The 24,228-nt window shown below is 51.7% G+C and overlaps 2 protein-coding genes across 8 annotated transcripts in view; one reads left to right on the top strand and one right to left on the bottom strand.

Annotated features, from left to right (window-relative positions):
- PC (pyruvate carboxylase) overlaps positions 1 to 24,228 on the bottom strand; it is a 286,650-nt gene that overhangs the window by 33,741 nt on the left and 228,681 nt on the right. The gene's annotated exons all lie outside the window — the stretch shown is intronic.
- Positions 364 to 18,957, top strand: LRFN4 (leucine rich repeat and fibronectin type III domain containing 4). The gene is made up of 3 exons (XM_060269533.2): positions 364 to 658; positions 10,290 to 11,694; positions 17,397 to 18,957. The coding sequence occupies exons 2-3, from the start codon at positions 10,310 to 10,312 to the stop codon at positions 18,085 to 18,087; spliced, it is 2,076 nt and encodes a 691-aa protein (XP_060125516.1). The 5' UTR covers positions 364 to 658; positions 10,290 to 10,309; the 3' UTR covers positions 18,088 to 18,957.

Below are 24,228 nucleotides of genomic sequence, written 5' to 3'. Positions count from 1 at the left end.
ACCCAGGAGTCCTGAGGGGTGAAGGGGGCCTGGAAGGAGAGTGGGGTGCATTCAGGGTCCAGGAACTGTGGCTGGGACACAGGAGCTGGAGGGCAAAGCAGACTGAGCCCAGGCATTTGATTTGGGCATCTGCCGCCTTGGCAGCCCAGGAAGGGTCAGAGGCAAGGTGGCCCAGCCTGAGTCCTGGTGAGCGAAAAGGGTCAAAGAGCAGAGACCCTGGGAGCAGAGAGCACCCCAAGTCACAGAGAGCTCCACTAACAGCGGCATCTTGAGGAGGGTGGCACGGATGCCCTCTCCCATGTCTGCCTGAGCGCTGCAGCATTTCCTGAGTCTGATTCCTTTGGCTGGGGGGGGGGGGGCGACGGTAGGGGGGGGAAAGGATGTTCTGCTGCCTGCGTCTCCGATGCCACCTCCAGCCACGCTGAACTTTTGCTTGCCACGCAGCAGCACCAGCACCAGCCGCCGTGCAGGCGAGGGGGCTCCGCTGCGGTTGGGCCCCCCCTCCATGGCACCCGGAGGAGCAGAGGGCTCAGGGGGCACCTGGGGGCCGAGATCCGGCCAGGCGAGCCTGAGCGAGAGGCAGGGGGCTCAGAGAGGCGGGGAGATGGAGCAGGATGGCTGCGGCTGCTCTCTGGGCCCCTGAGACACTGAGCAGAAGGTAAAAAGGCATCTGGGGCAAATGGTTTGGGGGGGGGCAGAAATGTGATGTGTGTCTTGTGTGTTGGGGTTTGTGTGTCTAGCTGAGCTTCGTGGGAAGTTGGGTTAGGCAGTGATGGCTCCTGGAGGGGGGGTTGTGGAGTGACTAATGTCCTGCAGAGGGGGGACTGCAGAGTGTTTATTTAATTTTGGGGAGGGGGAGAAAACCACAAATGGGGTGCGCTGGTTTCCCGGGGTGGGGGTGGGGTGGGGAAGAGCCACCTTTTAGCTGTCTCCGTCTGTTACAAACCCTGGAAAGGTTTCCAGAAAAGAAAAAAAGGAATCTGATCTCCCAAACCTCTTTTTCTCCCACTGAATCTCCTTTCACCCCCCCACCCTTTTCCTTACCCATAAAGTTGCATTGTGATGGAAATGGTGGGGGCCCTTCTCCCCACTCCTCTTTTATTCTTCTCTGACCTTTGTCTTTCCATCTTGATTAAAATCGGAGGGAGGTGCTCAGTGGCAGGAAGGAGGTGGTGAAAGGGATCAGCCAGCTTCAAATTATTCCACCTCAATTGCCTCCTGCCCTGGCCTCTTGCCCCCCTTCCTGTGGCACTAGTAACAACCCCCCCTTTCCCTCTGGCCATCTGCAACCTTTCACCTGCACCAGCGCAGAGAGGCAGCGGCTGCTCCCGACTCTGCCACTAGGAGGCCTCGTCGTGCCCGGCAGGGCCAGGCTCTCCAGCCTGGAGCAGAGAAGGGAGTGCCCTGGGGGAAGTGGGGGGTGGAGAGGAGAGAGAAAGGGAGGGAGGGAGAGATGGAGGTAGATTTGTCAACTGCTGCATCAACAGACAGGCAGAACCAAGCCCAGCTCCAAAGAGTTCCATATTTATGTCTGGGATTTGGATTTTAAGGTGGGGTGGGGGCACCCCAGTGTTGGCAACAAAGAGCTCAGTTGTTCTGCTTGCCAAACTGAGCATAGGAACATAGGGAACTGCCTTCTACTGAGGGTCAGGCCAGCACTGTCCACACTGGCTGGCAGCAGCTGTAAAGGCTTCAGACAGGGAGTTTCTCTCAGCCCTCCCTGGAGATACTACCAGGTATTGAACCCAGGTATGGTCCTTTCCCTAAACTTGCATCACTTGTCAGCTCCCAGTGATCCCCAAATGCCACCCCCACCATCCTGACTCCCTCCAACCACTAGACCTCGTTGCCTTCCCTGAGCTGAGGAAGCAGGGGTGCGGGTTGCTCAGCCTCCATTGCTTCAGCTGACCATCTCCTAAAAGTCTCTTGCCAAACGGCCCAGTCCCCAGAGGCAACCATCCTGGCTCTCTCTAACCTTTTGCTTTCGTTTCTTAACCCGGAGCTAGGAGCAGAACCCAGGAGTCCTGGGGGCCAGTGGCAGCGACCACACCAGCTCCTTCCTCTGAGCTAGAGGCTAGAAAGTCCCTAGCGGCTGACTTCTCCCCCCAACCAACCACCCCTCCCCACCCAGAGACATGAACACCTTCCAGCAGTCTCCATTTCCACAATGCCCTTTAATTCCCACTAGCCTGGGGAAATCACAGGGATTTTCTTCTTCTTCTAGAGGAGTTATAAATTAGGCGGCACTTCCTTTTTCACCTTGACCCTGCCCTTCCCTCTCTTCCCAGCAGCGCAGGATTTAGGGCAGCGTGGGCGCCAGGCCAAGGGGGTACATAATAATAGCAACAACAACAATACCTATGTTTATATGGGTTCCTACTGAGAAGATCCATTAAAAAGGAATCTGTACCAAAATGAATTATTATGAAACCAAGAAATAGTTAAGGGTGAGGGCTGCCAAATTTTGTCCTCGCTCAGGGCGCCATATTACCCAATTCCGCCCCTGTTCCCTTACAGAACTGGAGGCAGAACACAGATGCAATAGTAGGGGGGCTCTTGCTGAGCCTGGTATTGAACTGTCTGCTCTGGTTTGGTTCCCAGGCTTCAGGCAGGGACAGGACTCCTTCCCATCACATCTTAGCTGAATAAAAGTCCCCCCCTCCCACCTCTGCATGACAGCAAGGGAAGCTGCCGTATACTGAATCAGACCACTGGTCCATCTAAACTAGCATTGCCTGCAATGACTGGCAGCAGTGGCTCTCCAGGGAGTCTCTGGCAGCTCTACCTGGAGATGCCACTGGGGATTGAACTTGGGACCTACCGCATGCAAGGCGGATGCTCTACCACTGAGCTACAGCCCTTCCCCAAAAGAAAACTTCTAGTCCTCATGGTTCTGAATAAAGGACCAATTTAAATAGGAACAGAGGAAGCTGCTTTATACTGAATCAGGTCATTGGTCCATCTAGCTCAGTACTGTCTGCACTGACTGGCAGCAGCTCTTCAGGGTTTTAGGCAGGGATCTCGGCCAGCCCTACCTGGGGATTGAACCCCAGGAGGTTTTCTGCATGTAAGGCAGATGCTCTACCTCTGAGCTATGCCTCTCCCCCAAGAGCTCATCTTCTAGTCCATCTCATCTTCTAGTAGGCAAACTAAGGTCCGGGGGCCAGATCCAACCCAATCGCCTTCTCAATCTGGCCTGCAGACGGTCCGGGAATCAATGTGTTTTTACACGAGTAAAATGTGTCCTTTTATTTAAAATGCATTTCTGGGTTCTTTGTGGGGCCTGCCTGTTGTTTTGACACGAGTAGAATGTGTGCTTTTATTTAAAATGCATCTCTGGGTTATTTGTGGGGCATAGGAATTTGTTCACCCCCCAAAAATATAGTCTGGCCCCCCACAAGGTCTAAGGGGCAGTGGACTGGTCCCCTGCTGAAAAAGTTTGCTGACCCCAGTTCTAGTCTAGCATCCTGACCACAAACAGCCCATCATATGGTTTAGGAAACAAGCACACATCCGCTAGGCATGAAGTCAGCAGCCCCTCCCCTGCTGTTCGCTCTTTCCCAAGGCAACTCTTCCTCTGAGGTAGACAGTCTCTGGACATGGAGGTTCTAACTTCTGCAACAAAATAGCTGTTGATAGACCTCTTCAGCTCCTTGGGATTTAATCTCTTCCCCTTTAAAAGACACTGCATCTTGGAGCAGTGAGTTCCACGGGTAGTAATTTGTTGGGATGGTTGAGGCACACAGACCGCGAAATGGAACATATCAATGAGCTGCTTCATGCATGAGACACTTCGTCGTCTAAGCTGCCCTTCGCTTATGCAAAAATGCGCACAAGTATAGACATTTATAGGTCCACAGAAAACCCCTCCGGCGTCCCCTTGGCTCCAACCATCCTTAGGCCCGAGGAAACACACAAAAGGGGCGGGAGAGGGGGAGAGATGCCAAACCTGCACATTTGCCTGGCATCTCACGGAGCATTGCTGCAGGGCCAGATACTGACTCTTGAGAATCGCAGCAGGCAGAGACGAGAGACTGTTGCTGCGTGGGGCGCCTAGCAGGCAGGAATAAAAATAGGCGCAGCATCTCTTATACATCTGGCCTCTCTCAGCAGCGTAGGAAGCGCGAAAACTTTTGAATGATGAAGGGCTGTCTGCCAGCAATGTGAAGAAGAGCTCTGTGTCGCCTGGGAGGTGTGTGCCACACTGGCACAAGTGTCCTACACTGGCCAAGATGGGTTCGGGAACAGAGATGACCTTCCCAGGCTGGTGTTCCTCATAAGAACCTGTTGAATCAGGCCAATGGCCCATCTAGTCCAGCCTTCTCTTCTCACAGTGGCCAGCCAGATAAATGATGCGTGTGGGGAAACCGCAAGCACAGTACAGGACCTACGAGGCCTGGCTCATGAATGACCTGGCACCTAGTCCTGTCGTTCCACACCTGATCACACTCGGCTGCCATCTTGCTTCCTAAGGAGGGTGATGACCTGAAGCAGAGGACAGAGTAGCACTCTGTCTATGCTCAGAGGTTCCCTCTGTTGCTCTGCAATGTGTTTCAGGGCTGAGGCCTGACCCTGATGAACACTCTGGTTTCCCCTCTTCTGCCTACCTTGCAGATGATAGCAAAGAGATGAAAGGGGGGTGGGGAGTCCCACCAGGATTGAGGGTTCACGTCTGAGAGAGCGCACACTTTCGCTCAGTCTCTTTTAGCTTTATCTGCCCTGCCATCTTTTGAGCGCTGAGGCAATACAGAACCTTTAATCCAGGGGCCAGCAAACTTTTTCAGCAGGGGGCCGGTCCACTGTCCCTCAGACCTTGTGGGGGGCCGGACTATATTTTGGAAAAAAAGAGAACAAATTCCTATGCCCCACAAATAACCCAGAGATGCATTTTAAATAAAAGGACGCATTCTACTCATGTAAAAACACCAGGCAGGCCCCACAAATAACCCAGAAATGCATTTTAAATAAAAGGAAACATTCTATTCATGTAAAAACATGCTGATTCCCGGACCATCCATGGGCCGGATTTAGAAGGCAATTGGGCCGCATCCGGCCCCCGGGCCTTAGGTTGGGGTCCCCTGCTTTAATCCCTTCACCTGGCTGGCAATTTGCAAAAGGTCTCTGGAGTTGTCACCTCTGGCGTGCTTGACCCCTCGGCCACCTGCGCCCTGGGAAAGCAGCTAGTGCAGCCGGCTTTCAAGCACGTATGTGGAAACACAGCAGATCCCCCCTCCCATTTCAACCATGGAAATAAGAGTCCCCCCCCATTTCAGACCAATGACATCTTAATCCCAACCACTGTGTGCTCTGCTCATTGACTCTCGTGTAGCTCATCTTCCACCAGCTGAAAGTCAGGAAGGCGCTTAATCCAAACAACAAAGATATATTAGAGGGAATGAATGTTTCCCTCCCTTCCCCCACAAAAAAATTTCTGCAGTTTAAGATAAACGTCAGCAGCTGTAGCTGTGGATCGTATGCTGCCTTGGTGTGGTGTAGTGGTCAGAGTGTCAGACTAGGACCCAGGAGACCAGGGTTCAAACCCCCTTCTCGGCCACAAAGCTCACTGGGAGACCTTGGGCCAATGCCTGCCTCTCAGGCTAACCTACCTCACAGGGTTGTTGTGAGGACAAAATGAGGAGCCACCTTCAGCTCCCTGGAGTAAAAGGTGGGGTTTAACTGCAATCAATCAATCAATCAATCAATCAGATAAAACTAAAATGATGTGCATGTATTGACATGATACAGATAAAGTAACTCCCCCAGCTTTCAAGATTTAACATCTAGAACAGCTTTCCCTAACCTGGGGGGTTTCCAGATGTTTGGCCTAAGAACATTTAAACATAAAATCCAGCCTTGCTGGGATCAGGCCAGTGGGCCATCTTGGCCAACATCTTGTTCTGACAGTGCAAGTGGGATCTGAGCGTAAGAGCACTCTCCTTCTGTCGACTCCAGCAACAGGCATCGAGAAGCATTGCTGCCTCTGACCATGGAAGCTGAGCCATCATGGCTAGCAGCCATTGATAGATAGCCTTCTCCTCTATAAAACCACATGGGCTACCCCTGCTTTAGATGGTAAAATATATTACTTTATAGAATCATACAAGTTGGAAGGGACACCATGGCTCATCTAGCTCAACCCCCTGCAATGCAGGAATCTGGCTCACAGCCATCCTTGGGTGGGCTCAAACCACCAACCTTCTGGTTAACTGCCAGATGCATTGACTATTAACGTCAAAATCTGCCAAGCCTCCCCTTTCCACAAGGCCTGTGTTTGCTGACCCCTAGTGCCCCCTTCTGCTGAGTGGGGCTCTGTCACAGTGACGCTGGATTCTGCCCTGATGGCATCCCACATTCTGTCTGCTATTCCCATATCCACTCTTTCCCTAGTACAACCAAGAAACAGGGCGTAAGATGCAGCTGTGCAAATGAAGCGGCTTTTTATTATTATTAAATTTATGAGATGCCTTTTCCCAGCAGATCCCAGGGCAGGTTATAATAATTTAAAATCCAGAAGTGCGAAGAGTTAAAACGTACTACGCTCACAGGAATTGGCGGGTGGCTGTTCCTGAAAGTGTGCGTCACAGAAGTCAACGGCCAGGGTAAAGGAAGCTGCGTAGTGAAGGGGTCAGGAGCATCTCTGTGGAGAGGCAGTTCTACAACTTAGGGGCGGCCACAGAGAAGGCCCTTTCCTGGAACGCCAGCACCCCAAATCCCCGAGAGCGGTGGAACAACCAAGACTGGCCCCCTCTGCTAATCTCAGCACCGAGGGTGTCTATAGGGAAGGAGGCCATCTTTCAGGAATTTGGGACTTGAGTTGTTCAGGGCTTTCAACAGGGGCGTACCCAGGATCAAAATTAGGGGGGGGCAAGGGGGGTAGGGGAGGGGCCACAGTGGGAATGTGGGCGGGGCTACGTGGCCTGCGCCTCCCAGTTCTTCCGAGGAGGCGGCCCCAGGCTCCCGCTCCCGGCACGAAGCTCCAGAGGCGTGCGGGAAGCGCAAGCTTGTGGCTGCCTCCTCCGCGCCTCCAAGCTGTTTCAAGGAGGCGGCCCCAGGATCCCGCGCCCAGCACGAAGCTCCAGAGGCGCAGGGAGCGTGAGCTTGTGCCTGCCTCCTCTGCGCCTCCCAGCGCTTTCAAGGAGGCGGCCCCAGGCTCCCGCGCCCGGCACGAAGCTCCAGAGGCGCACGGGGAGCGCGAGCTTGTGCCTGCCTCCACGCCTCGCAGCTCTTTCAAGGAGGCGGCCCCAGGCTCCCGCGCCCGGCACGAAGCTCCAGAGGTGCACAGGGAACGCAAGCTTGTGCCTGCCTCCTCCGTGCCTCGCAGCTCTTTCAAGGAGGCGGCCCCAGGCTCCCCCGCCCAGCACGAAGCTCCAGAGGCGCGTGGGGAGCGCGAGCTTGTGGCTGCCTCCTCCGCGCCTCCGCCCCTCCCTAGAAGCAGGGCTGGTGGGCGGAGGTGGAGCCCAGCCCAGCGGAGCGCGAGTTCAGCGTTCCCGCCCGCCGCGCCGCGCTCTCTGGTTCCCCGCCGCGCTTGGCCTTGCCAGAGGGCGCGCCGGGGAGCTGGAGGGAGGGTGCGGCGCGGCGCGGCGGGAATGGCGAACTCGCGCTACGCCGGGCTGTGCTCCGCCTCTGCCCACCAGCCCTGCTTCTAGAGTAGGGCAGCTGCCCTAACTTGCCCCGTGGTGGGTACGCCCTTGGCTTTCAAAACTAATGCGAGCAGCTTGAATTAGGCCTGAAACTGTTTTTAAACAGGGGTAATATAACTTGAGAGCTGAAGTGAGTAATCTGGCCGCTGCATATCCATCAATCTGTGACAGACATTTTTGTGCAATATAATTTGTGCTTTGATGAAGATCCTTTAGTGCTCCCCCCCAACCCTGCTCTCCATCTATCTCTCCTTTTCTCCTTACTCAGGCTTTCCTTCTTATTTGATTATCTCTTCACTGGCCATATGGAAATATGGATGGTGGTTGGATGTGCAAAAGAATCACATCTCTATATCTAAATATATATTAATGACTGGGAGGATTTGAAATAACAAGGGCTGTGGCAAATGAATGTTGGGGGTATTAAATGGGAATGAAAATAATGTTTTTAAAATGTTTAAAATTAGGAATATACTGAATTGTAGGAAGTTGCTTTATACTGATTATACTGATTTATACTGATATAACCACTGATTATTTACTTTCTATAGTCCTTAATATACAGGGGATTGGCTGCTTATGCAAGGGTTATGTTCCAGGCTGCAGCATATGTCACTGGGATGTACAAGAGTGGGGATTCCCCCACCCTGCCCTCGCTTCATTCTGCCCCCAGCCTGCCCCATTTCATTGCCAAAAACAGTGCACATGTGTGTGGTCATGTGTGACCCAAAGACATGCAAACGGGGAGTTTCCCGTGTCCAGGTATCACCTGTATTAAATATACTGTATATCTAACCGGGGTACAAAAAAATTACAGTAACAACACCAACTTTTTAAAAATGTTGCAAAAACAAACACTTACATATAAAAATGCTACATTAAAACAAAGCTACTAATATATAAAAATCTATATGAATTCCCTTTCCTTCTAACACACCCTACCTCTCAGCCTCTGGGTTCTCACCCAGGATCCAAACCAACTCTCAGCTCACCCACGAAAGTCTCACAATGAGAAGAGTTCGAGGAAACAGGAGACATCACCCTAATTTCTCAGTCTGCACTTGCTTTTTATGGGCAGGCCAAAAGTGGGTGGTGCTTCTCCGCTGTGTCCCATTCAGCTACATTCTCCAAACACCCAGTTCTAGGTACAGCAGGTTTGTTGAATTTCCCAGCAGTTCCAGAAGGCCCCCCGCACTCTCAGTGCTTTCGTCACCCTCCGCCCTCTCCTCCTCCACCTGCTGGACCAGCTAGCATGGTATTGCCTGTACTGGCTAGCAGTGGCTCTCCAGGATTTCAGACACAGGTCTATCCCAACCCAAACTGGAGATGCCAGTCATTGAACAAGGATCTTCTGCATTGATAGCAGATGCTCTATCTACCACATCATCTCTGTCATCTTAAAAAGCTTCTGGTCTACATGGTTCTAAATAAAGGCTGGTTTAAATGGAATGTTGTCTTCTGCAGAGTCAAGACTGCTGGTCCATCTAGCGCCATATCACCTGCACTAACTGGCAGTAGCTCTGCAGAGTTTCAGCCAGGGTTTCCTCCTAACCCTACCTTGAGATTCTGGGGGTGGAAACTGGGGCTTTCTGTGTGCGAAGCAGGTGCTCTGCAAATGTGCTACGGCCCTGCCCCAAATTAATCTGATGCACTGGCAAGTAGTACACTCTGCAATTAATAGCAAATGTAAACAATCATGTACAAACATGTATAAAGAAGAGAAGAGATAGGAATGGATTAATAGCCTACCAAAGTTAAGGGTGTGTGAAGGAATGAAGAAAGGGGGCAATTTGCCACTTGGCATGAAGTCCTCTCTGAGTCCCCAAATTCCTGCCTCATGCCATCATCAAGCCAACCTTCTTTCTTTACTCCTATGTTTAAAATGTAATTTATTTAAAAATTCCTTCCAACATATAACATAGATGAATAATGAAATATCCTGCCCTAACCCAGAAGCTAATGTTTAGGCAATACATGCGAAATAGCCAAATAAAGTTCTGATCCCAAACCACTACTGTATTTGTATGGCAGGTGATAAACAGTTCAAGTTAACCAAAAGAGTTTATGAGGCGAGTCCTCTATTTTTGGTTTTAGCCATGTACATAATAAAGCTGTGCCATTCAACAGCGATGAGTCTTTGTGCCTCAGGCCTTGTGCTTGTTTTATCCTGGGATTCTTCCACAAGTGCTGTTTTGTACATATTTGTCAGAGAAGCCCCTTCTAAGTTCTTTCAGTATCTCATTCTGATGAGCCTGAGAGGACTTATTAAAGGTATAGACTGCAAGTTAACCTTGCTTTCTGTGAAAAGACTGAGGAGACCCAGCTTCGGATATATAGGGCTTATCCACACTTCCTCTTGTCCTGCTTTTCTCTGGGGAAAACCGCTCTTTAGCGCTTCATCGGAGCAAATGGCAATTCGGGATTTCTCTGGATTGATGTTTGCTCCAATTTAGCGCTAAAGAGCGAGTTTTCCCTGGGAAAAAAGCACAGCAAGGGGGAAACCACTCAGACCTATGCCCAGAAAGCGAAGATCAAGTAGAAAACCGCTTGGATCCAGGCTTTCTAGGCATAGGATGGGTGGAAGTGTGGACGAGCCCTTAGAGATGTTTTGTCCGGTAACTGCTTTTATTTCGTTCCCTCCTTCTCCAGGGCTTGCCAAGCCGTCTACCATGGAAAGCCTGCTGCTGCTGCTAGTCCAGCTGCTGATGGTGGGACGCGCGTTGGCCCAGGTCGAGGGCTGTCCCTTCCACTGCGTGTGCCAGAACCTCTCTGAGTCACTCAGCACCCTGTGCGCCAACAAGGGCCTGCTCTTCATCCCGCCCAACATTGACCGCCGGACGGTGGAGCTGCGGCTGGCCGACAACTTCATCCAGGTGGTGGAGCCGCCTGACTTCCTGAACATGACAGGCCTGGTGGACCTGACCCTGTCGCGCAACACCATTGACACCATCCGCCCCTTTGCCTTCGGCGACCTGGAGAGCCTCCGCTCACTCCACCTGGACGGTAACCGGCTGACCCACATCCAGGAGGAGGCCCTGCGTGGGATGCTCAACCTCCAGCACCTCATCCTGAACAACAACCAACTGGTGGACATCTCGGTGGTCGCCTTCGATGACTTCCTGATGACCTTGGAGGACCTGGATTTGTCCTACAACAACCTGCACCGGGTCCCCTGGGAAGGGATCCAAGGGATGCTCTGCCTCCACACCCTCAACTTGGACCACAACCTGATCGACTTCATCATGGAAGGGGCCTTTGCCGAGCTCTACAAGCTCTCCCGCTTGGATATGACCTCCAACCGCCTTTACACGCTGCCCCCCGATCCACTCTTTGCCCGCTCTCAGGTCGGGGTCATCAGCCCGACCCCGTACACCTCCACCATTGTGCTCAGCTTTGGCGGGAACCCCTTGCACTGCAACTGCGAGTTGCTGTGGCTGCGCCGCCTGGTGCGGGAGGACGACATGGAGACCTGTGCCTCCCCTGCGCAGGTGGCGGGCCGCTATTTTTGGTCGGTCCCCGAGGAGGAGTTCACCTGCGAGCCACCCCTCATCACCCGCCACACCCACAAGCTCTGGATCTTGGAGGGCCAACGGGCCACTCTGCGGTGCCGGGCCATTGGGGACCCTGAGCCGGTTATCCACTGGGTCTCCCCTGATGACAAAATCATGTCCAACTCTTCCAGGACCATGTCCTTCCGCAATGGCACATTGGACATCTTGGTGACCACCATCCGGGATGATGGGGCCTACACCTGCATCGCCATCAACGCTGCAGGGGAGTCCACGGCCACCGTGGACCTCAAAATCATCCCCTTGCCTCACCGGGGGAACGGCAGCATCACTGTGCTACAGCAGGACCCGGGCTCCTCCGACATTGCCACTTCAGCCAAGACATCGGCCAATGCCAGCGAGGGGGGCTTCGAGAAAAGGGTGGAGGTGTCCGACGTGACGGCCAGCTCAGCGCTGGTGCGGTGGGTGGCTGACAAGTCGGCCTACGCCGCCTGGATGTACCAGATCCAGTACAACTGCACCGTGGATGACACTCTCATTTACAGGTAAGGCGTTTGTGACCGTGCCGCCTGGGACCCTGATCCCAAGGAACTCTTGTTATGCCTCTCAGCTGGCTTCTCCTTCGCTGGCTGCCAGGTGGGCCCAGGGACCAAGATTTTACTGTTTCCGTCTGCGAGCAAGAGGTTTCTGGCACTTCAAATTATAATTCTGTTCTCCCAAGACCCTCATGATGCCAGCCTCCTGGATTATTTTGAACTCCAGCTGCTCACTGCTGGGCTCAGATCCTCCTTGTGTGAGCTTCCCAGGAGAGGCATCAGGATGGCCACTGTGGGAACAGGATGCTGGCCTATGGTCTGATCCAGCAGCCAGGTTCTCTTCTGTGGTCCTTCCTCTTTTGCTCCTTTCCCAGGTGGAGAGCAGCAGAGATTAGCTCAAGAGTAGCAGGGACAGAACTTCATCCAAGCCTCTGGATGCTGCTCATTCCAGGGAGCAGCTCTCATCCTGTCACCTGAGCCACTCTGGAGTGATTTTCCATAGCTGGAGCCGACATCCCTAGCCCTCTTTAAGATTAGTAGCTAACCAGGTTTGTTGCCCGCAGCACAGGAAGCTGCCTCATACAGAGCCAGACTGTTGCTCCATGGAGCTCAGGATTCACAATCAATAGGCAGGGAGTTCCAAAGTGTAGATTCTGCCACACTAAAAGATTGAGCTCTTACAAATGTGGAGCAGTATTACGTGGAACCTATAACACTGCCAATTCTGCTGACTGAAGTAGTTGAGTGGGTGCCTCAGGTAAGGCAAACTGGTCCCAAGTTCTTAAGGGTTTTATATACTAACTAATAGCAACACCTTGGCACACACATTTCAATAGGCAAGGGTCACGGAAGGCTGCAAGAGGCCGTTTCACATTTCCAGAGGTTGATAACAGGTTCCTCGGGAGTGAACCTGCTGGAATTAAGTCCTGCTTTTAAAAACGGGACGCTAAACTGTGCAAAGAGAGGGTTGCTGATCTGCTCCGCAATCTTCGTTTTCAACCAGTTTCCAGCAACACCAGCATACCTCCTCCCTCTGACAATCCCTCAAGTCACTTCATGTGGTCAGGGAAGCCAGGAGAGTGTTAGGGCAGGAAGCAATGCTAACAGGACCCTGGGGAGATGTTGTGAGCCTGGGCAGTTACAGACAGCATGAAATATACATGGGTTGTGAACAGCTCAATGCCCAAGACGCACGGCGAAGAGCATCAGCTGTCCATGCTCCAGGTTCAATCCTCAGCATCTACTGGCAGGGCTGGAAAAGACCCCGTGCCTGGAAATCCTGGACAGCCACTGCCAGTCAGTGCATACCGTACTGAAGATATGTGGATCAGTGGTCTGACTCTGTATATAAGGCAGCTTCCTATGCCACCTGGCTCAGTTGAACAGGAGGTGGGAGACAGAGATTGGATGCCTCCCAATGGAGGCTGCACCCTATTTTCATCCAAAAGCATGAGGCCCCTTGAAGTCCACTGTCTTTTGCTCCTGGGAGCTCACAGTCCAACTTTTATGCATGTTTACTCAGAAATAGGCCCCACTTTATTCACTGGGGCTACTTCCAAGCAGGGCTGAATTCTTAACTTTTCAATATATGGTGTTTATTTCTTGGGTACACAGGCAGCCCAACACAAACTTGTCTGCTTAGCTGGCCTAAGTCTGCAGCACAGGCGGCTGTTTGGACAAAAAGTTCTGCATTGTGCTCCAAGGTCTTATTTAGTTGCAAAACAATGCATTGGATTATTCTAGAAACCAATTAGTACACACACTTGTCGGGAAATATATGAATTCCATACTGGGAGACTTGATTGAAATGAACCGATTTAAACCAGCAATTTTCTAGGTAATGCTAGCTATTTTATTTATTTAAAAGCATTTATAAGCCACTTAATTATTTTTTTAAAAAGCTTCTAAGTGGTGTACAAGAACAAACGGCATCATTAAAAGAAAAATGCAACCTAAAACCAATAAAACGGCAGCATGAAAGCAAAGAAAAAGAAATAGAACAGGAATGCAGGGGATTCAAATACATAAATCAGGGTCTAATCTTCTGCGTCAGGGAAAGCCTGGACAAAACAGGTTGTTTACAAGACATCTGAAGCAGCTGGTGGCTGTTGCTTCACATGTGGCAGAGGGAAGGTCATTCATAGTATGGGGCAATGATGGAAAATGCCCCTTTTTGGGTCATCACCCTATGATATTTTGTAGTGTGCAGTGTCACAAGGAGAATTTCTCTAGATTTCTAAGAGACCCTAAAGGGTCTTCCAGGCAACCTGAAATCATAAGCTATTATTGAAACTAGTTTGCTCTGCAAGAAGATGGCAAGGGAGAGAACTGTGCTTCCTGACATGTTTGTTTTCTACATGCAAGGAGGTCATCCCCCACAACCCCAGAAGAACATTCAAACCTGCAACACCCCCTCTAACTGCAGCCTGGAATGTGCATTTTATCTGGATGTTTGTTCCAGGGCTTGCATCCTCCCTGGTTCCTCACAATGCTTGATTTGGTGATCTAATCTGGATGTGAATTTGCACTTTAGCAAGTGTGTGTGTGTGTCTGTGAAGCGTAACCAGTGACAAAGGCCACAGCCTCAAGACTCTTGTCACTGAAACGAATCAATTACAACGCTGACAAGATTAGGAGCCTGTATGCAGGCAAACACTTGAGAGATGGGGAAAGCGAACAGAGCCTGGCTGCTGCATCAGACCGAGGTGGCTCAATACAACCCAGTACTCCGCTTTCCACAGAGGTCAGCCAGAGGCCTTTGGAAAGGAATCCTACAGCAGTCCCATTGCCCTGTCTTCAATGGCTGCCCCATATTGACTGCATTACAGTAGTCTGATCTTGAGGTTGCTAAGGCATGGATGGCAGTGGGCCAGCCTATGCGACTTCCTGGGGCGCACCCCCCCCCCCAAGAATCACCTCCCAGAATCCTCTCTGCCCTCACGATGTAAGAGAGTGCCACTGCTGCAATGTAAGAGCCAGTGTGGCATAGTGGTTAGAGTACCTGGGTTGGTCCTTGAGCTCACAATCACCGTCTCTCAGCCTAACCTACCTCACAGGGTTGTTGTGGGGATTAAACGAGGAGTGGAGAGAACCAAGTAGGCCACCTTGAGAAAATAACTGCCCCCTGATGCATCCCAAGGTCTCTGCTTGTAAGGAGGGGGGAGGTTGGTGATGGAAGCAGGGGGGGGGAGGGCTGGAGGAGGGAAGTGGGAAGGTGAATTGAGTTTAGAGGTGGAGGGCAAAATGGTTTTGGGAAATGCTGGTTTTGAAGTCTGAGGCAGGGTAGCCTTAATCACCACAAGTTCTTTACCCATAGGGGGTTGGAATAGAATGAACCCTGGGGATTCTATCCTAGCCTACAATTCTATGATTCTACGACATGCACAAATATGCATTCCTGAGAAGCAAAATGACCACACACAGATTTGCAACAGGCACCAACATTCAGTGCTTTCTCCTCAGGTTGTGCTCTCTGTGGAGCAACAGCTTGGCTCTCCTTCTCCCTTCCCAAAGTCCCCTGAGCACCGTCTCCTGCACGTCCCTCCCCCCTGCCCCCTGGATCTGGTTTTGGCAGCAGCTGGGGCCTGGGTACATCCTTGTGGCACTCTGAGCCTTGACAGCTGGATCCTCCCCCCCAGGGCTCAAGCCTAGATCTGCCACAGCACACTGATGTGCATTTGTGTGCAAGGAGGAGACAGACGAGGACATTTTCCCCAGGTTCCATTCACCTTAAAAATGAACATGACATAAGAGCGTAAGAAGAAGAAAGTGGCTGCTGGATCATGCCAGTGGCCCGTCTAGTCCAGCATCTCACTGTGGCCAGCCGGATGCCCGTGGGAAGGACATGAGCTCAAGAGCCCTCTCCCTCCCTGCGGTTTCCTGCAACTGGTCCTCAGAAGCATTGCTGCTTCCGACTGCGGAGGCAGAGCAGAGCCATCATGGCCGGTAGCCATCAACAGCCCTGCAGTCACTCGCCTTGCCTCTGAAGTGGAAAGGGCACCCTGGCTTTCCATTCAGGGTGGAATTCACACCAGGGAAACCTGGGGAAGTAGGACAACTTCGCCCAACCTGGTGCCCTCTGGATGTTTATGGCAACAATAAACACCAGCGCCAGTGTGATACAGCTGTGCAAAAGACCTGGTGGTTGCCGGTTTGGGAAGGCTGCCTTTTGACTTGGTTGCTGAGGCCAGGCCAGAGCTTTCAACGCTGCTTCCGTTCATCTGGCTCTAAGGACAGGCAGTGAAGTGGCTTCCTTGGGCAGCAGTTCCTGTGGGGCCATCTTCTTGCTGTCCCCGAGTTCCAACCATTTCCATCTGCGGGAGGAGAGAGATGTGCACCTGGGACGCCCTCTACTGGCCACCCTTAGCTAGTCTGTTGCCACCAGGACAGGGGAGGAGGCTATCGGGTCACCAGTGTTGAAATAACATCCTGCTGGCTCCTGTAAGTGGAATGGGGAAAGGAGAAGCCTTCTTGTCCCTCAGCCTCAGGCAACAAAATGTCTTGTGAGAGGGGGCCCTGGCTACACCAGGCTGGAGTTCCTGCTCCACTGAACGCCAGGCTGCATCCCAGGTCTGGTAAGATCTAGGAACCTCCTACGCCTGCCAATCCACCTGCTCCTGTGCCCTTGCGGGCAGATGAATGCAAGCATTAAGGTTTATATTGCTTTTGTACCTACGCTGAATTGCATCTATCGTCTTAATGCCCATTTCCCCAGTGTGGAGAGATGTTCTTGGGAAGTCTCCCAATCCTTCTGTGTCTTAACCCCTCTGAGCACTTTGGTCTCATCAGCAAACTTGGGTCACTTCTTACTGCTAACACTTTCAGGAACAAGTGAAAAAGCCAAAGTCCCAATATTGGTGGGAGAGGACCCTCTTTTGTACATTCCTCGGGTGCAAGAGCTGTCCATTTATTCCCAATCTCTTTTTCCTGTTCCTTAGTTAGTTGCAGACCCACAAGAGCTAAATTTAGTCAGGTGGCTTTGGTGAGGCAGTTTGGCATATTCCATACAGGCTGGAGGGAAGAATATTGAGTTTCACTTGCAAAAAAGCTGCAGAAGGGAATGACGAGGTGGCAATAATGGTCTGGTAGCTTAAAAGGTGACGTGGGTGGCGCTGTGGTCTAAACAACAGAGCCTAGGGCTTGCCGATCAGAAGTCAGGTGTTCGAATCCCCGCGATGGGGTGAGCTCCTGTTGCTCGGTCCCTGCTCCTGTCCACCTAGCAGAAAGCACGTCAAAGTGCAAGTAGATAAATAGTACCGCTCCAGTGGGAAGGTAAACTGCGTTTCCGTGTGCTGCTCTGATTTGCCAGAAGCGGCTTTGTCATGCTGGCCACATGACCCGGAAGCTGTATGTTGGCTCCCTTGGCCAGTAAAGCGAGATGAGCGCTGCAACCCCAGAGTCGTCCATGACTGGACCTAATGGTCAGGGGTCCCTTTACCTTTAGCTCAAGAGATTGGGTAGCTTTAACAGAGTGTTGGACTAATTCACGGAGGAGACGGCTATTGAGGGCTCCTAGCCACAATGGCTATGCTCTGCCTCCACGATTGGAGCCAGCAATGCTTCTGAATACCAGTTGCTGGAAACCACAGGATGGGAGATTTGCTTCTGTGCTCAGGTCTTGCTTGCGGGCTTCTCATTGGGGCACCTGGTTGGCCAATGGGAGAACAGGATGCTGTACCTTTCTGATCCACCTTCTCTCTCCCTCTCCGCAGGATCATCCCTGCCACCAGCCGGCATTTCCACCTCAAGCACTTGGTGCCCAGCGTGGATTACGACCTGTGTGTCTTGGCCATCTTTGATGACGCGGCCACCTCCCTGGCAGCCACGCACCTTTTGGGATGTGCCCAGTTTGCCACGCAGGAGGCCTACCCGGACTGCCACTCGCTGCACGCTCACTTCCTGGGCGGGACCCTGACGGTGATCGTAGGGGGCATCATCGTGGTCACCTTGCTGGTCTTCACCGTGGTCATGATGGTGAAGTACAAGGTGTGCAGCAGCGCCCACGGCAGCCTGCCCAAGGTCACCAACGTCTACTCGCAGACAAATGGCGGGCACCCCAATGGCCTGCTCCCCCTGCGAACACCCCCCAAAGAGCGGGGCCCCAAGCACCGGCGGGTGCGGGCCAAGGCCGCTCAGCCCGAGTGCAGGACGGGAGACAGGGTGGGGGGAGCGGCGTGGGGGCCCCCCAGCGCCCCTGCCAAGACCAAGCGCAGCAACTCCCTGGACATGGGAGACGTCTCCTCCAGCTCCTGCTACAGCTACGCCAAGCGCCTCAGCTTCATGTGGACCAAGCGCAGCCAGTCGGTGCACGGGATGCTGGCCCAGTGCGCGGCCTCTGAGGGCGACGGCAAGCGCCTCGGACCCTTCCTCAATGCGGACGAGCTGGAGGAAAGCGTGGTATAGCGTGCGCACCCCCTGGGCTGGAGGAGAGAACCCTGCGTGCGCCACAACCCCACCCTCGTGCGTCTGGCAGTGGGCATCGGGCGGCAGTCGACACCTGGATCACAGCTGCTGGTGGCGGGGTGTGCGTGCTTAAAGGAGAACCCCTTGTGCTGCGACTAAGGTGGGGGTGTTTTTGGCTGTGTTAACAGGCCTCGGCCTGGCTTGGGGACCGAAACAATAGAGGCTCAAGGCTTGAGGCCAGCTCAGGAGTTCCAGCAACAACAGTCTGACTCACTGCTGGACTTTCTCCTGGGCAGTGGGGTGGGGGAGGGCGAGGTTGATCGAAGGAGAGCTGATGCTCCAAATGGAGGGACCTGGCCTCAAAGGGAGGGAATGTTGTTTTGTCCAGATTGGCAGGAGATGGATTAATCAGAGCTGAAAATGGTGGTGTGCCCATGTTGTGCGGTCCGGGGCACGTTAATCAATTGCTGTGGATGGGGGTGTTGTCCTTTTTTTAAAAAAAAAAAAATTGCCAGAAGAAGAAGAAGAAGAAGAAGAAGAAGAAGAAGAAGAAGAAGAAGAAGAAGAAGAAGAGAGAAGAAGAAGAAGAAGAGAGAAGAAGAAGAAGAAGAGAGAAGAAAAAGGAAGGTGAAAAGAGAAAAGAATTCTGTTGAAACAACCCCCAAATCAGTCAGTGTATGGAAGGCAGGAGATTAAATAGGAAAGTGAATATTATGGGCAGGTTTGTGTACAATCTGTTCTAAAAAAAACCCCAGGGTGGGTGCAGGTGAAGAAGGGGAAATCAAAATGCCACACCAAGTTAAACCAAAACTTTGTACCAAGGAAAGCTGGAATTCTGCAATGTGTATAAATGGGAAACATTTGCATAGATCTGATTATTATTATTATTATTATTATTATTATTGCTATTGCTATTTTGCCCAGTTTCTGATGGCTGCATGATTTTGTGGGGGAGGGATGGTGCCAGATTTCCTCAAGGAGCTTTGATATTTGTAGACATAAGGCCTTCAAAACACACTTTAAAAAAGAAAGCAAGTGTAGCAAACAATAATTTGTGTGCAGAAAAAGCACCAAATTAGAATCTGTATGTTTGAAATGGTGAGCTCCGTAAAGTACTGATGGGAGAATCCTAAGTTACATAACCCTACACAATTCACATTTCCCTTAAGATGCAGAGTTATTGATTTAAGTGCATCTGTTTATGGAGTGTTAGGGAGTCCTAACATTTCAGGCAATGGGGAAAGGAATGGGGCCCATGAGCTTCTCCTTGTACCCCATATCCTTCCAACGGCTCCTGAAGCAATGGAGGGCCCAACCGCTGGGTCTGTCTAGCGTAGTGCTGTCTACACTATCTGGCAGCAGCTCTCCAGGGTGTCAGGCAGGAGGAGGGTGGGCATTCACAGCCCTACCCAGAGATGCTCGGATGGTTGCAGAATGTGGGAGAAAGCCGGCTGCAAGAGTTGCTTGCTTGTTTGACCATGTCAGGTTGCCAAAAGAGAACCCCAACAACAACCCTGAAAGAGAGACCGGAATTCTGCAGCAGCCGCATGATGCCTGAGACCTCGGCTACCCTTTTCCCTGCTCCAGCGGTTTCCTAGCACTGCTGAAAGACTGCAGCCGCAGCCGCAACAGCAGCATCTGGCTCCCTTGACATGCCAACTCACTGGCTTTGTTTCCCTGCAGGGCCAGTTCAGTCTTTGAACGAGGAGGGAAAACTCTAGAGCTGGGGGTGGTTTCCTTGGAAGGGACTCGGGTCGCTCAGTGTGGCTGTGATATAGCCCTGCAAGGGTGTTTCAGAGCAAAACTGGTTTAGGCACACAGGGCTGGGACTGCTGGTTTTCTCATTTGGGGTGCTGGGAAGAGGAAGGGGAGGAAAGATCTAATTTCCCGATAGCATCATCTGGAAAAACAGCCAGAAAGGAGATTGGTTTTGAGATAGCTTTTTAGGTTCAGTAATCACTGGACTGGGGAAAGTGGTGGTGAGGAGGGTGCGTGTGAAAAGTGCCAACAGTCTGCACCCCGTGGCTGCAAGCTAGTTCACTGGAGGGAAGGCCTGTCCAACCTCTGACAGCACAGGTGGAGATGGGGCTGCAGATAAGGCAGGAACCAGCCCCTTTGATACCGTGTTTCCCCTTTTTTAAGACACCGTCTTATAACTTTTTCCCCTCAAAAAAACACACAGTGGCTTATTTTCAGGGGGTGTCTTTTTTTAAAAAAGTGCTGGTACAACTGGGACCCACTGGCTCAGGACGCTCAGTGCTCTCTTCTGCGCGCTGCTGGGCGTGTTGTTGGCGCTGCCAGTTCCGAGCGCCTGCAGGGTGGGGTGGGGGGTGGCAGTGCTTTAAACCCCCAACCCTTTAGAAAGCAATGGAAGTTATGGACCGTAACAATCCTTAAGAGGCGCAGGTCTTAAAAAAAACCCTGGTATCACCCTTGAAGCACAGCCTTCCAAAGTCAGGGGGGAAGAGGTCTGTTTAGACAAAGGAAAGGATCGGGGGTGATTCTGCGCCCTGGGACCCACAGAACTACTTTAAAAATCCCAACCTGGGGGGGGGGGTCAAATAGTGAAGCCCCATAGCCCTGTAGCAACAGAAGGCACATTCTGAAGCACCCGAGCTGTTCGGTTCCATAAAAAATCCAGGAACTGTAAAATCAACAACAATAATGGGGGGGCACTCTATCCAAAGAGTTAAGAAGGAATGGGAAAGTGTTGAGTTATATATGGAAAAATATGGAAAGGAAAGTTAGTTAAAGATAAAAAATAAATAATTATCGCAAGGGAAAAAATAACATCATAAAGGGTAATAATATTAAATATAAAATAGACAACACAACAGAAAAAGCAAGTATATGACTAAATGAGATCGCACAGGAGTGAGGGAAGTGGGGAGAGAGGGAGGGGGGTAAGGAATGGAAGGAGGCAATGGTTGGAGGAGGGTATAGGGGGATGAATTAAAGGAAAATTAAGACTGAGAGGCGCATGGTTTTTGTTTTTTAAAGATGCAAAGGCTTGCAATCAGCCAAAGTATAGAGCCCAACTTCCAGGAGACTGCGATCTACTTGCGGATTTATAAACTGGAGGTGATCTACCCCTGTTTTATTGGTGTTCAGGTCAGAGTTGTTTTTAGAGAGAGGAAATATCCCATTTTTGAGGTTAAAGTAAAAGTTCCTGACCTTTTTTTTATAATGAGGAAATGCTGCTAAAACTCCGTTCTTCATTCCACGAAGGGGAGAGGGGGCGGGGCCGGGTGCTCAAAGACAAAAGAAATGGAAAAGGAGATAGCGATCAACTGCAGCCTCCTGCAGCCGCCGGGAGAGGCAGGGGCTGCAGCCGAGTGCTGCTTCGCAAACAAACGGGGGAAAGTGCTTATAACCCAGAGAATCCAGCTGAAAAACACGAAGCAGCAACAGCAATTGCACACACACCATCCCAAGCCAGCACAGTAACCAAGTCCCAAAAGCAAGAAAGGACTCAGCAAACACTGCTGCGGCCGGCGTTGCTGCTGCTGACTCGGGGAGCTCAGTGCTCTCTTCTGCACAGCGACTATCACTATGGCTTATTTTCCGGGTACGGTTTATATTTCTCAAATGCTTAGAAATGCTGCTATGGCTTATTTTATGACTACGCCTTAAAAAGGGGGAAACACGGTATGTTAATACATAAGTATATATGATGAGCCTGTTGGGTCAGGCCAATGACCCATCTAGTCCAGCATCCTGTTCTCTCAGTTGCGAACCAGATGCTGATGGGAAACGGGCAAGCAGAACTGGAACACAAGAGCACTCTCCCCCCCTCCTGTGGTTTGCCTCCACTAGTAACCAGAAGCATTGCTGCCTGCATCTGTGGAGGAAGAACAGCCTCATAGCTAGTAGCCATCAATAGCCCTCTCCTCCATGAATCTGAAGGCTGACAACCTTGGGGGGGGGGGCAAGACAAGGCAGGAGAAAAGGCAGCAACTGCCCCATTTATATGTAAACACTTCAAGCTTACTGTTCAACGATCCACAGAATTTACTTTGTCACAATGCAATGTGAATTTTATTCTTTAATGTCATGATGTCGTATCCTGTGCCACCAGGGTATATTGTGCTGAAGTGTTTCAAAAGAAAAAGGAAGAAAGGAGGACGGGGCTGGTCTTTGCTCCCATTTGAAGACAACCTGAAGGATGGCAAGGAAGGGCCGTGAACGATTTTTGCTTTACACCAGTCTCCATCAACCTGGCGCCCTCTAGATCAGGCATCCCCAAACTGTGGCCCTCCAGATGTTTTGGCCTACAACTCCCATGATCCCTAGCTAACAGGACCAGTGGTCAGGGATGATGGGAATTGCAGTCCAAAACATCTGGAGGGCTGAAGTTTGGGGATGCCTGCTCTAGATGTTCTGGACTACAACTCCCACCAGGCCCAGGCAGCACAGTGGTTCTGGAGTGCAGCTCCGACAAGTATGGCTGTGCTGGCAGGTGCTGATGGATGTTGTAGTTTAAAACTTCTGGTTGGTCAAAGGCTATCTAAGCTTCATTAGAGCGGGAGATAAAGGGTTAAGGGGCTAGGCCTCAACGATGTAAGGGGGAGGGAGGGGAAGAGGTTATTTCTAAGTCCTTCTTGCTTCCCTACAGGTACAACTGCCCCTGCCCACCCCAGCTGGAGATACAGAGTCGGAGCAGGCTGCACCTTTGGAATTTCTGCCTGAAGGTATGGATGCTAACGACACAGGAGAAAAGTCTTTTTGACTGCTGTTGGCCAAGAGTCCAGCGCAAGCGTTCCTGGCCTGCCTATTTCCACTGCAAAGCACCAGCTCCCCCCAGCAGCTCTCCATCAGACGCACGGTCTGGGGATCCCCGCAGGCGCCTGGGGAAAGAGAGAGCGGGGCTGCCCCAGAAGGCCGCTGCAGGCAGAGCAGCCTGAGAAGTCCTTAACGTGTGTGGCAGAAGATTGATTCTGATCCCACATGACAAGGCGCAACCCTCCTTTCTCCGCTCAGCTAGTTACAGTACTAGCCTTCCAGGCTCTCTCACAGAGCTGAACATGCAAATTCAGAGAGGGGCTGAGCACCAAGGAAAACAGAGCATGGTGTGTGTGTGTGTGTGGATACCCTACTCCCAGGCCCAAAGGCAGGATTGTGCATCTCTCCCACAGCCACCGGCCCAAATGGAGAGCATGAGCGTGTCTGGGGAACACCATGTCTCTTAGGTACGAAAATGCCAAAGCTTTTAAAATGGAATCAACCAGATCGTGGTGTAGTGGTTAAGAGTGTTGGAAGAGGACCTGGGTGGCCAGGGTTCAAATCCCCCCACTTGGCTATGAAGCTCACCTCTCTCAGCCTAAGCTACCCCACAGGGCTGTTGTGGGGATTAAATGAGATGGAGAGCCATGTACACCTCCACAGAATCAGCAGCTTGGAAGGAAAATGGTGGGATGATGATGATGAAGATGATGAAGATAGATTAATGTTGGGCAGACCTATGCGCGGAAGTGGCACAAACTGGGTAAATGTGTCCCACCTCAGCCCTTGCTGTCAGGATCCTCCTGCCACATGGTGCTCCGAACTGTAGATTCTTGTACATGTACAAAGAGCACCCCCCCCACTTAGGCTGCTGCCTTGGCTGGGAAGAGGGGCGTGGGGTGCGCAATGGCAAAAGGCTGGATCCTATTGGCCAGCCTGCAATTCCTAGGATCCACCCCCCCTCCCCCGCACTTGCATCCCTCTGGCTTGCTCCTCCACAGCTTGGCAATCTATTTTAAGCATCATGTGCGGGTAAAAGGCAAGGCTGTCCTTGAATAATTAATACAAGCAATAGATCTTGTCCTCGTGCCCAATAAAATCCCAATTAGCCTCACCCCGCCTCTAAAACGCAACGAGCTCTCTGCCTACCAGGCAGGCGATACAATCATAACGGGAGGCGATTAGGACCAGTTTCCCCTCCTGCTCCCTTCGCCCTGAGGAGCAAGGGATGGGCAGAAAGGCCCAGCCCTAATTTGTAAAATACACAGAAGCACGTTGTCACATTTATATTCCACTCAAGGTGACACAGTTCTCCCCCCTTCCCCCTTTTATCCTCACACCAACCCTGTGAGGTAGGTTAGGCTGAGAGACAGTGACTGGCCTGAGGTCACCCAGTGAGCTTCATGGCTGAGTAGAGAT

Source organism: Zootoca vivipara, chromosome 16, assembly GCF_965207765.1.
Source record: "Zootoca vivipara chromosome 16, rZooViv2.hap1.1, whole genome shotgun sequence".
Taxonomy (NCBI): domain Eukaryota; kingdom Metazoa; phylum Chordata; class Lepidosauria; order Squamata; family Lacertidae; genus Zootoca; species Zootoca vivipara.
This window is presented reverse-complemented; position numbering and strand designations above follow the sequence as displayed.

Bases quoted from the DNA above. Each gene is read 5' to 3' on its own strand.
- LRFN4 (XM_060269533.2), top strand. From the start codon at position 10,310: ATGGAAAGCCTGCTGCTGCTGCTAGTCCAGCTGCTGATGGTGGGACGC. The intron at 11,695-17,396 runs GTAAGGCGTTTG...CCCTCTCCGCAG, and splicing joins GATGACACTCTCATTTACAG to GATCATCCCTGCCACCAGCC.